Raw genomic sequence first — 13,118 nt, 5'->3', positions numbered from 1 at the left:
TGGATGGGGCTCCGAGCAGCCTGCCCCAGTGGGAGGTGTCCTTGCCCATGTCAGGGGCTGGAACCAGATGATGTTTAAGCTCCTTTCCAACCCAAACCATTCTGTGATTCTGTGTTCCAGCACTTGGATTATGGTGTCATACGAGAATCCTTACAATCAGCGTTTATTGTTTCTCCTAAAGGAGGACAAAACATAGGTGCAAGCAGTCCAAATATTAAAACCCCAAACAAGTGGGTAGGAAGGTAGGACACACAGGGCTGAAAAAACCCTCACTAGTTCCCTGCCATTTTCCGCTGTTACAGCTCTTGTTTCCGAAGGAATCTGTTTTCTCCAGGCTGGTGCGCGCCACGAGAGGCTGGAACTCCCGCGGACACCCCCAGGCACCCCTGAGGCGGGTTTCCTGGCGGCCCAGGCCCGTTTCGGCGGGCCGGGACAGCCGGGACAGCCTCCGCTTCCAGAGCGGGCACGCGCGCTGCGGGCGCGCCCCGGCGCATGCGCGCTGCGCGTCTCCTTGGCGCGGCGCGGCGGAGGGCGAGCCCGGGCCTCAAGGAGAGGGATCGGGACAAGGAAGAGCAGCGGGAGCGGGGATCGCCGCCGCCGCCGCCATGCTCCTGTGCGCTGCCCTGCGCGCCGCGGCCGCACGCTCGGTAAGGGCTCCGTGCCACCGCCGGCCGGGAGTCGGAGAGGCCGCGGGCCAGCCGGGAGGCCGCGGCGGGGCGGGGGAAGGGGGCCTGAGGGTGGTCGGTGCCTGGAATCCCGGTCTGTGGACCGCGGACCCGCTGTCCCCGCTCTTCTGCAAAGACGGCCTGGTCGGCTCAGTCTTTCTAGCAGCGGGTCACGCAGGTGCGCCCGCAGTGTAGTGTCACTGGATGGTGGCAGCCTGTCCCTGTCATGTGACCTGTCCCATCCCTGGGAGCGTTCGGGGCCGGGTTGGATGGGACTCTGAGCAGCCTGGTCTGGTGGAAGGTGCCCCCGCCCATGGCAGGGGATTGGAAAGACATGATCTTTAGGTCCCTTCCACCCTAAACCGTTCTGTGATTCTACTTTAAGAAAGCTCAAAATTGCTCAAGAGTTAAGTATAAAAATAAATGCAATTTAATATAAAAATAATTTTTAATAGACTAAATACTTGGGGTAAAATTATAGAATCTTACTAATACCGGCCAGAATCTAGAAATCTTGATTTGTTCTGGCATGTCAGAGAGTACAGAGAAGAGTTGAACAGAACTTGCGTATGGGTCTGTGTTCTGTTCATTCTTCAGCTTTGTGTTTACATTTGCCCTCCTGTGCAAATGTAAACACAAAAGAGTTCTCAGCATTTCCTTTGATAAAAGCTGAAGAAGCATGCAAATGCTTACTGGAGAACTTCAGTAGCAGTAATGGTTTCTGCAGAGTTTATATCAGATGCTATGTAAAGTCACAAATTGGGAAATTCTTCATTAAATGTTGGATGAGAATTTGTGTTCGAGGCACTTTAATTAAGCAGTAGCAGAGTTCAGTCCTTTAATTTCTGCATTGTTTCAGCTGGTCAAGGCAGGAGTCGAGAGATTTGCTCTCCTAATAGTACTCAATAATATCTTCTTGACTTATTTTAAATGATTAGTGATAGCAGTAGAATTGATGGCTTACAATTAGAATGGAAATCAGGCTGGTTCTGAAAGCAGCCACTAGCAGTATGTGCATTGTTAACACTGTACTTTGCTTGTAGGCAAGACAGATCCGATACTTGCATGGAACAGCAGAGCGCAATGCCACTGGAGCCTTATTTGTGGTAAATAATCTGCTTTACTCTAAGGGGGATGGGTCAGAAGAGTTTGGCATGTGCTGTTCCAAATCTGCCTAAAAGCTTCTGATGGGCAGAACTTTGCTATAGAAACCTACTGGCATTTATAAAGAAGAGGGTTTTTTATGTAGAACCTTCTATTAGAGTTGTAATGGAGTTTTATTTTATATTTTATTTTAGTTTTTGTCTCTTGTGTTTCTTGCCTTATATAGTGAAAATGCTCCGTAATTTGTATGTGATTGCAGATGAGATTTGCTTAAACTTTATTTCATTATAAACCAGTTCTTATTTCCTTTATTTATTTGAGTTTGTAATTCAATCTCATTAAACTTTTTGCAGGTGCAGTTTCTTGCTTTCTGAAATTTGCTGCAGAATTACCCATGGGCTCAGGTCCTAGCTGTGTTTACAGGAGTTGAAAAGTACAGTTCTTGTTCATGTTCTGTGTGATAGAGCAAGTTGTACAATGAGTTGTAATTGAGGCCATTAAGCACTGTCATAAAAGGCATAAACAGTAGTAGTAATTGCAAAAAGTAAAAAGCCCTTGAATTTAAGTGTGTAAAGCAGCTGTGTTGTCTGTCTACCTCTGAAGAGAACCTGAAGCATCTCAACAGAGTGTGCATTTTCTCCCATTCTGCTCCATTCAGAGCTTTAGCTGGTCTGCAGTTTACCAGCTGAATAATTTGGCATTTTCCCAACACTTGGTAAAAATCAGCCCTTTACTAGAGAGTTGACCACTGTTGAAAACAGGTGCTCAGGATTTTTGGACACGTTGTTGTTATTTCCTTTCTGCAGCTGTCTCTACAGCTTTAACCATAAAATGAAGTTAATAGGATCTCAGTATTATATGCTTTGTGTACTTTTCCAGAAATCTGAGCAGGAATTGGTGATTTACAGGGTGAGAGCTGGTGTTCAAGGAATAGAGGAAATGCTGTAATCTGGCAAGTTTAGGAAACTTCAAGGGTAGTTGGAGGTTGGTGAAGACAGGCAAAAGATGTCTTTGGCACCCTAATGGCACCTTTGGCTGTTATATCTGACATTTGAAGCTAGATAGCTTTGTCAATTCAAGATCTATGTAATTGTTAAAATTATTTGCTGGAGGGGGGAGCCTGGTAACAAAGAAAGGCAAGTAGAAAAGCAGAGTGCTTTGCAGATGTTTATTTTATAGCATCACTGATGACTTATTCCGCAGCAGAGTTTTTGCTAAAGGAGCATAAGAGCTTGGTTCTATGTGGGTTTGGTTTTTTCCTTGTTGGTTTTTTTTATCAGCTGTTGTTTTTTGATAAGGTAATATTTGTTCTTCTCTGAAGTAAAAGGTAATGGGAAGAAGACAGTTGGATGTCACTGTATGTGTGTTTAATTGTTTGCCCTAACTGAATTACAGATGCTACTTGAAATGGCATATTTCAAGGGAAATTTGTCCTGCTGGGTTGAGACAAAGACATTCTTTTCATCAACACCAGGTGTTCATATGCAAATACAGTCAGAAAATTGGACTTCCCCTGGATTTCTGTAGAGGAAAAAAAAATTTAAAGGGTTGTTTTTGTTTTTTTTAATTACAAGCAGAAGTGTCAAAAGTGTGTTTAAAAACTGCTTGTGCAGGACTGAGAATAATTCAAACCTGTTATGGTGGTTGTCTTAGTATGTCAGTTTACACACAAGTGTCATGGGTTTGTTTTACAAAGCTTATTGCTGCTGCTTCTTGCACTTTTCATGTATAAAATCTGTACGTGAGGAAGGTAAATGCATACAGTGTATTTGTGTTGTAACAGCAGAGGACAAGCTATCAAGGGACCTGGTTGTCATAAAATCTAGTATTAAAAGGCATTTCTGATTTGCATGGCTGTGCTTCCCTTTGCAAACATGTTACATATTAGCAGAAACACAAAGACATAAGAGAACTTCTGCTGAAATACCTTTGTATTCTGAAACACCCAGAAAGTTGAATTTAATGATTGAGAGAAAGGCTCTAAGTGCCATCACAGGCAGCTACATTACACTTCCAGTGAGAGGATATCAAGTACAAAATTAGGCAGATTGTTTGCCCATAGAAATCTAAGTGTGATGCTCCAAATCTCTACATTCTGATGGCTAGGGAAGGCCTGATTCCAGACACATTTATTATGATTACCTTTCTTCATTGAAACATGCATTCTTTATACTTGACTTTTACCTGATTTTAGCCTTCTTATCAGCTAAAACTTAGCTCTTGTACTTTAGTGTTTTCAGTACATGGACTGAGTTTCCTTAACACATCGACAGCCCTGATGTGGCCTTTGTCATAGGGCTGCACAGGGGGTTCAGCACCAAAGGCTGAAGAATTGCTGTATTTGAGTTTTAGTTACTTGTGAAGTTGGTCCGTGAGATACTTGTGTTTGAGACCACTTCCACCATTCTTAAAGAGGGGTTTATATCTTAGAGTTCTGTTGGAGTAGAGAATGTAGGGTACTTTCCCTGTAGAGGAGAAGTAATGCATGTTTTTTCAGTGCTGATTTGATATGGATTCTGAACAGGTTGTTGCCCTAAACATCGCCCCTGCAGACCACCCAGTTCTCTCATTTTGGTTTACAGTGCTTTGGACTGGTGTTTACCATAGGGCATAGGTCAAGTTGCAAGCCAGTGTTTCTGCAGTATACATGGAAACTAAATTATTCTAACTATTCTGTTGTAATTCTTCAGTACTCTGTAGTAATTTTCTGTTTCAGAAAGACAGATGATTGGATCACTGGGAAAAAAGAAAGCATAATAATAAAATGGCCCAGGTCGGTGTAGCAAAAGGAATATGAGGTGACCATTGAGCAGCCTTAGTGGCTTCCATGGGAGTGCACTGGCATCTGTGGCTGGGTAGCCTTTGCAGTGAAGGTGTTCCTACTTAAATAGGCTCTGTTTCTGCAATATAAATGCGATAAAATCAACGTATGAGTGGAATGAAAACTTCACTTATGACTTTGGGAATAAATGCGATAAAATCAACGTATGAGTGGAATGAAAACTTCACTTATGACTCTTCTCATGCATGGGGGAGCATGAGAAGAGACTTGGGAAAAGACTTACATGGGGGGAGGGTGCAAGGAGGACAGAGCCAGGCTCATTTCAGTGGTGCCAGGTGACAAGGCCAGAGGCAGTGACCTCAGAGAACATCAGGAAACACTTTTTCACTATGAGGGTGACAGAGCACTGGCACAGGTTGCCCACAGAGGTTGTGGAGTCTCCGTTATTGGATAGATTCAGAAGAAGCCATCTGGACACAGTACTGGGCAAGCAGCTCTGGGTGTCCCTGCTTCAGCAGGGGAGTTTGACCCAGATGACTTCCAGAGGTTCCTTCCAACTTCAACCACTCTGTAATTTAAAATAGTACTCTTTCCAGCACTGTGTTCTTATTTCTGATCTTGCTCTCTACAATCTGTATCCTGAAAAACCATGGAAATGCACCCATGTCATTTAGGAGCATGTCAGTGTATGCGAGTATCAGATAAATGGCACATTGTCAGACAAATATAAGACTAGAGAACATATAAATTCCTAACTGCTCAGGAGTCCTAGAACTGTGTAAGCTCTTGATGAAAACTATCAAACTTTCCATATGAAGCCCTTTCAGGAAAAGGGAATATATAAAAGGTGGCATGACTTATTTATTGCTCACCTCTGCTATAGCCTTTACAATGTATCATGAAACCTTGCTACAGCTACACCTGTATTTTCCAGTATAAAGTCTTTATTTTTCCTCTTTACATGTAGGGCATTTAAGGATATCTGTTTAGAGATGATACACTGAAAAGAACAGCTGCTCCAGACAAAGAGGGAAATTTGTATAAATCAAATACATTTATTTGCAAAAGCATTTGCCAAAAACAAAGTACAATTGCTAACTATCACATAGCTATGGAAGGCAAAATAATAGCAAAATAGGCTTGCAGATTTGAGAAGGAAAAGCTAAGTTTTGGAAATACCATGAATTGTGGAATTGATCTGTGCAGCTGAGACATGGAAAGGTTTGTAAGGGAAAAAATAATAAAAGTTGTACAGTATTTCCAGTCAGTCTTCTCTCCATAAGCCTCTTTTTGAGAGCTTTTTTTACTCTTTTTCTACCAATAACATTGGTAGAAAACACTCACCAAGACTAAATATGGGTCATCAAATCCTTTATCTAGAAGGGTCAGTGCAAAATAATGGGAATTGTGTTCCTAAAAGGTCTTTTATGTTGTAAACCACACAATAAGCAAGAAATTAACACTAAATAAAATATTAGTGTGTTCAAAGGGCATCATTCATCTTTCTGTAATTCCTGTTCTTATAGGAAAGTCGTCCTTGGTGAACTATTTATCCAGGGTAGTTTTATACTGGATATGAAACTGTGGTGAGGGCACAATGCTTCAGACTGATGGTGGCAGTCATATTGTCAGCTTTGGGATATAGACAGGATAAGCAAAGGCAATCCCTGGACAGACCAACAGATGTAATTGAAGTATTTCCCTTGCAATATTTCCATATTAAAATTTCTAAATCTGAGAATAGCTGTGGACCACACATGTTCTAAGTTCTTCACTGGTGATACATACTTCACTTCAGTATGCAGGTGTTCTGGCAATGCTGAGGTTTTCATTAAATCCTTTGCTGCTTTGTAAGGAGGGTGTAGTGTGGCAACTGCAAAATCACCCTCCGTTGCTGGAGGAAATGATCCAGGTGGATGTCAGTCAAGGGGGCTTCTTTATTCTAAATACACTTCTAAAGCTTTTATTATTGGCTAGTTGTGGATTACTTTTAACATCAAGCCTCAGGTATAGCTTGTATTTTCCCACAAACTTTCCCTTTGATTTGAAATTTCCTCAATTTGAAAACTGTATGAAGTTAAACTTAGCTATAGGTATTTAAAGGAAACCCAAACGAGCTGCTTAGAGACAGCTAAAAATTCTGTGCAGGAACATTTTCTGGTGGAAAAGGATTTTAGTTAGAACTAAGATTTGACTACAGGAAAATGTTACTTTTTTCAAGACCTCCAAATTTGCATTTTCTGAATATAGAAGAAATAATGAAAATTTGATGTTTCCCTAGAAGACCACCTTAAAAATAACTTGTTAGAATATCTTATTTTGGAAATACTAATTCAAAATTCTGCTTCTTGCATTTTGATTCTGAATTGTATATAAAATGAAAATGTTGAAATCCATTACAAATCACAATAATATATTGAAATGGATTAATAATGTGTTTGAATGTGCAAATGTTTTAATTCTACAGCAAACTTCTTGATGAATTGTGGAGCTTTTTTAAAATTAATGTTTCATGGTAAAGGGAAAAATGAACTGTTGTTTTAGTCTCTTGTTTATTAAGGTATTAACCAGAGCGTTCTTACTCTTCCTATTGTAAATTTGAACATAATTATCAAACTGTATTAACAGTGTAAAAAATACGTATTTTAATAACACCATACATTTTCTCAATATATAATTTCATGTATTTCTCAGTAAATAATTTCTTTAATAGGAAGTAATGGGAATAGGTTATGATTTTTAAGATCAATATCAATATTTTTGATAACTTTCCCAAATATATGTAATCACTTTAGTACTATGACATTTTTATGTGGAATACATAGTTTTTATTCAAGCAGCTCAACTGCAACTGTGTAATGAGAAGGTATTTTACAGCAGTAAATGTGTCCTGAATAATTTTCTAATAACCCATTTTTACACATTTTTCTTCTTTTCCTGAAGCATAGAGATAGTCCTGAAAACAATCCAAATACTCCATTTGAGTTCACACCTGAAAACCTAAAGGTATGTAGACAAAAAAAAAAAGTTCAATACACAGACTTTGTGTTTAGAGCAGTACTGATTTGTTTTCCTTCTTTCCCTTTAACAAGCGAATAGAAGCGATCATAAACAACTACCCAGAGGGACACAAGTCTGCAGCTGTCATGGCAGTACTGGATTTGGCCCAAAGACAGCATGGATGGCTGCCCATATCAGCTATGAACAAGGTATTTAGTACTTGATTTTCTTTCAAGCATGATTTTATTGTTTTCTTTCAATATCTTACTAGAATATTAACATTAATTAATGAAAGCTTACTAACATGGGAATTTATATGTGGTGTGCAGAATTGTGAGAATTCCCTATGAGACTACATTTTTAAAATTACAAGGGAAAACTAACGCAGAAAAACTCAGGGCTCTGTTTATATAATATCAGCCCATTGCTAAAAACTACAGGCAGAACAAATAAAAAATTAGGTAAAACCTATTCAGATAGGCTCTTCTCCCAGAGCGATCATAGAATTAGGGGCAGAGACTTGATTTTGTTCACTGCTGAATGTGGGGGAAGAAAAAAAGGTAATGTCAGTGGAGTTTTCTTGCTCCCAGATAAATGGAATTTCACACATTGCCTGGATTATACTTAATCTCTAGATCTGTAAGGACTCTGCAGAGCAGTGTTAGTGTAGTAGATGTCAGGAGTGTTGAGTAACCTCACAGCAAGTGCCCGGAAGACTTGTCAGGTTAATTATTAAATTGTTTCAAAATAACCAGGCAAATAACTACGCTGCTCTAAAGTGAGAGGCTGCATGACAGTAACCAAATACCAAGAAATAAAAAAATCTGGTTTATATTCATATGAATAAATCTGTTGTACTATGTGTTACCATCTGGCATACCATCAATTTTAAAGTGTAAAGTTTTAAATTCAATTTAAGGTGAAGATTGTGAGCATTAGAGGAATGATTGAAGGAGGTGAATGAGCATTTAAAGAAAGGCAATTTATGTCTGCTACAGTTTCTACAGCATAACATAAAGCCTCAAAGCTCCATTAATTCTGGCAGTGTATATTAGTTTTTTTAAGTTTGAGATTGATACTACGTTTAAAACGATCTTAAGGCTTTTAAGAGAACAAGTATTTTCCATGATTTGTTATTTGCCTGCTAGAGAAACTGGAACGTAAAACAGTTACACTATTGAAACCAGAGCCAGTTCTCAACTTGAGCAGTTTGCCAGGGTTCCATGTTAATGAGATCAGGGATACTTGCACTAGAACTGGCTCCATGGAGATCATACTCCACTCCCTACTTATTAGCTGAGACAGGAATCTGCAGATGTAGCCCTGGTGTGTCACAGAACCCGAGGGAGACCTGCTCTGTGTGAATTAGATAAGCACAGTACCAGCTTACAAGTATTCCTTACCAAAAGGCTTCCATGGATTAGTGTGAGCAGGCTTGTACAGGTTGGTTCACTGACACAGCCCAAGTGCAGTGTGAGCTGGAGCTGACAAGGAAAGGCCAAACCCAGCTGACTCCTCACATCCCCTTGTGTCTGACAAGAGATGCTGGAGGGGAGCTGACTCAGCTCCTCGCTGTGCTGATCCACAGCTTAGCGGAGTTTGTGCTCAAGCAGGGTGATGCCAGTCGGAGAACTCAGGTGTCCAGTCTTGGCACTTGGAATACATTTGTCCTTTGATACCCACCCCCACCCTCCTACTTACCTGTTACTGCAGACAGGACAGGTGCCTTCACTGAAATGGTTTGCTAAATGCCTTTACTGCTGCCCTCTGAGAATTCAATATAGCGTGGTTTCGCCTGTCACAGGTCGCTGAAGTTTTAGACATGCCTCCCATGAGAGTCTATGAAGTAGCAACCTTCTACACCATGTACAATCGCAAACCTGTTGGGAAATACCACATCCAGGTCTGCACCACCACGCCATGCATGCTGCGAGACTCTGACAGCATTTTAGAAGCCATTAAGAAGAAACTTGGTATGACGCAAATTTCTAATTTACTTCTTATATTTTTTTACCTTTGTTTAATGATACTGAAGTAAAATTATTGATATCGTGGAAAATGGGCCTTGTTCAGCTTCATAAAGTTCACACGGACCCACCTCTTTGTCTTGTCAAGGTCCCTCTGGATGATAACGTGATGTTAACATAATTTTTGAATTTTCCATGGGAAAAGTCAATTGAGAATGGTGCATCATGGGATGCAAGGAGTACTCAGGGGTTTTGTTTGTAGGTTGGGTTTTTTTCCTCCTTTTTGGGTGGTTATAGGGAGAAGAGAGGGTAAGATCAGCAACTAACAACTCTTCCCCTTTACAAAAAGCTGTGTTAACTTTTTCTAAGAGTGGGTGATAAGAGCTACAGAACAGCTGCCAATTATCTGTTATTTCATATACTCTTTTGTCTGAAAAAAGCATATTTAGATGAAATGTCTTGTTACTGCATAGATAGCTTAATTTCTACTGAAACTCTCAGCTTGAGAAATCAAAGCAGTAAGAATGATTCTGTGGTTTCTACTGAGACAGGCCTTACTTACAACTTCCATTATTTCCAACTCCTTCCTAAATGGAGGAAAACAGCTTTTCAGTATTCTTCCTTCCATGGAGTATTTTGTAGAAATTAGACTCTTGAGATGTTACTTGGACTAACTCACCTCTGGGGAAGGTCTGTATCTCTAGCAGTAGAACAGTAACATGCCATGGATGCTAAGTATGTATACGGTTCAGTAAATCATCTTTTGTGTAAAAACTTGCAAGTTGTTTATCAGTTTGTAGCTAACAATGTTTGGATGTTGGTTAATTTGGGAATATTCAACACTGTATATTACTGCATTTCCTATCAGCACGTAAAAGCTGTGTGTCCCTATTTTTCCATTTTATTGTACTGATTACTAAAAATGTTCTTGAGTAGATCTGTTGTGTTTCTTAGAATTGTCATTTCATGGTTATTTTTCAATGATTCATACCTGTAAACAAGGTCTCAAAAATGTAGCTGAAAATTGACTTAACGGTTTATTAGAAACTTCTGTTTAATGGAATAATTTTGGAGTCATTTAAGGGGGTTTAACTTTGCAAATGCTTTTAAGGCCCAACTACAAGTAATGCAATGATTCATGCTTTATTACTCTTGTTCATAACCATTGCTGAGCCTAATTAATTTATTGGTTTAGGTATTAAAGTTGGGGAAACAACACCTGATAAACTCTTCACGCTGATAGAAGTGGAATGTTTAGGTGCTTGTGTGAATGCACCAATGGTACAAATCAATGACAATTACTATGTAAGTACTGCATTCCCTTTTAAAAGATTTAACTTCTTTGCTGGCTTACCTGTATTTTCCAGTTGTTCCAGACTGTGAAGTTGTGGTCAGTTTTCCAATTCCTATTAACAGGAAGAACTCATTTCCTACAGCATCTTTTAGTTTCTTGGCCTCTTGCTAGAACACTTCATTTGTATCAGTGTATTTTTCATTTCAGTCACTGTCTAGGATGCATTTTTCTGCTTGTGGTCTGCCTGTAAATCTGGAATTTTTAAATAGGTATTTGATAAGCTTTTGAAAGCATTTTAAAGCAGTCTGTTAGAAAGTATGGACTAATTCAGTAAGTGCTGTCTTGAACTGTACCCAAATTTTTTTTTGCTGCAGCCAACACCATTCTGCATGACATATTATGTGTCATGGCATATGTGTAGTGGGTAGGCAGAGACCAGCTCCCTAATATCAGGAAGCTGAAAACACAAACCCTTGGCCTGCATCAACATTGTTTGTTTTAACAGATTTCTGCAACTACACATGAAATAAAGTCTCAACATTAAAATGACAGTAAACTTTTCTGTTTTCCTCATTCTTTAAACTACTGTGTGTGTTAATGGATAGGATGAAAATTACCTGTGCTAGAGTCACGCTGATCTGATAAATTTGAAGTTGCTGCATTTTGAGTAACTGATGACTCAGTTTTGTCAATGATTTAATTTTTTGTTTTACAGGAAGATTTGACACCCAAAGATATTGAAGACATAATTGATGAGCTAAAGGCTGGCAAAGTTCCCAAACCAGGCCCAAGGTATGCTATCTTTATAATAAGCTATAATATAGAATTGCCTGTATTTATAAATTTTAGTATTGGTCACCTACACAAAGGGTGATTCTTCTGAGAAACTAAATTATTTTTCCAGCGATTTGAGTTCACAGCCTACAGCTAAAAAGCATTCCTTAATTTACTGAACAGAAGTGCATGCATTCAAAGCCAAAACAAACTGGAAAGAACTGAGAATTTGCATGTTCTTGATGACTGACCAGAGGAACATGGAATGTGCAAACATGAATTCTGATTTGTCTTAGTACTTAATAGGTGAATGATGTCACCTGTTGGAATTTTTGTCTAGATCATTTAAACCAACAAATTCCTGTTGGTTGGCTGGTTTGTTGGTTTTTTCTGATTTCTGATAAAACCCAAAGATTGTAAGTTGGCTAGAGACTGCTGAACTTTTCTGTTACTTCCCGCTGTTCTTTGTTAGCCCACCAAGTTTGTGTCAGTGGGGAAATTAATAAACACGGGTGTTACCTATTCCTATTGTTTCTGTAAAGATGTTTTGAATACAAGAACAGTAATTTTAAAACAGTTACAGTTTCAAAAAAACACAGGGAAGCACCTATAAAAAAACTGTGATTGATAAAATTTGATGGTGCCTGGCAAACCTATACGTGAATATAAAAGAAAACAAGTGGTCCTAGCTTGCATTTCAGTTATGAATTTTTTTTGTCACTACTTGGATTTGGAATCCTTTCACTTTAACAGCTACATCACACTTTTTCTGAAGGTTGAATGGGAAGTTAACAGCTACATCACACTTTTTCTGATGGTTGAATGGGAAGAACAAAACAAAAAATAGTGGCTTCATCCTTAAGTCAGATTTGTGACTGTCTTCTATCCAATGATTAAACAGAATCTGAGTTGTTATCAATATTAGCAATGAATAAACTGCTTTTGTTTTTCAGGAGTGGACGTTTTTCTTGTGAGCCAGCTGGTGGCCTTACTTCCCTGACTGAACCACCCAAAGGACCAGGTTTTGGAGTTCGAGATGACCTCTAAAGATTTTTGTAATATAAGATGAACTGTCTGAAAAGAATAAAGTATCTTCAATCTCAGTAAAGTTATGTACATTCTAATGTTTTGGTTTTTTAAAAAACCCCAGCAGTTAGACTATCTAACTTACTGTGCTTTTATCTACACCACAGTCTAATCATAATTCCAGACTGTAAGAAAAGTGATTCTATAGACTGTATAAAGTGACTCCCTGAAAGTGTCCACTTACAGTCAACGAGAGATGAAAAGTTGCATCTTTTGATCTGTCCTTGAAAATTCTTTCAATGTTTAGTTCAGAAGCAACAAATCTAAATTACAAATCAAGCAAACAGACAAGGAACCAAACTGAAAGGACATTATCTGACAAAACTTCATCATGTTACTTTTATTGGCAATTTATAATCAAACAAACACAAACAAGAAAGGTTATCTGAGCCGTGTTGTACATAAAATCGCGTAGCTTCAGTTAGAAGTGGTTCTTCTTAAAAGCT

The 13,118-nt window shown here is 39.1% G+C and overlaps 1 protein-coding gene across 1 annotated transcript; it reads left to right on the top strand.

The window, feature by feature from the left end:
* Positions 1-484: 484 nt before the first annotated feature.
* Positions 485-12,694, top strand: NDUFV2 (NADH:ubiquinone oxidoreductase core subunit V2). The gene is made up of 8 exons (XM_041399267.1): positions 485-647; positions 1,709-1,771; positions 7,495-7,557; positions 7,644-7,760; positions 9,356-9,524; positions 10,714-10,823; positions 11,528-11,604; positions 12,540-12,694. The coding sequence occupies exons 1-8, from the start codon at positions 606-608 to the stop codon at positions 12,631-12,633; spliced, it is 735 nt and encodes a 244-aa protein (XP_041255201.1). The 5' UTR covers positions 485-605; the 3' UTR covers positions 12,634-12,694.
* Positions 12,695-13,118: the final 424 nt, after the last annotated feature.

This window comes from Onychostruthus taczanowskii, unplaced genomic scaffold (genome assembly GCF_017590055.1).
Source record: "Onychostruthus taczanowskii isolate IOZ18803 unplaced genomic scaffold, ASM1759005v1 scaffold16, whole genome shotgun sequence".
NCBI lineage: Eukaryota > Metazoa > Chordata > Aves > Passeriformes > Passeridae > Onychostruthus > Onychostruthus taczanowskii.
Note: the sequence above shows the minus strand (reverse complement) of the source record. Positions and strands in the feature narration are given on the sequence as shown.

Excerpts from the sequence above, each read along its gene's own strand:
- NDUFV2 (XM_041399267.1), top strand. The coding sequence starts at position 606 with ATGCTCCTGTGCGCTGCCCTGCGCGCCGCGGCCGCACGCTCG. Across the intron at positions 1,772-7,494 it reads CCACTGGAGCCTTATTTGTG|CATAGAGATAGTCCTGAAAA; the intron begins GTAAATAATCTG and ends CTTTTCCTGAAG. Across the intron at positions 7,558-7,643 it reads TCACACCTGAAAACCTAAAG|CGAATAGAAGCGATCATAAA; the intron begins GTATGTAGACAA and ends CCCTTTAACAAG.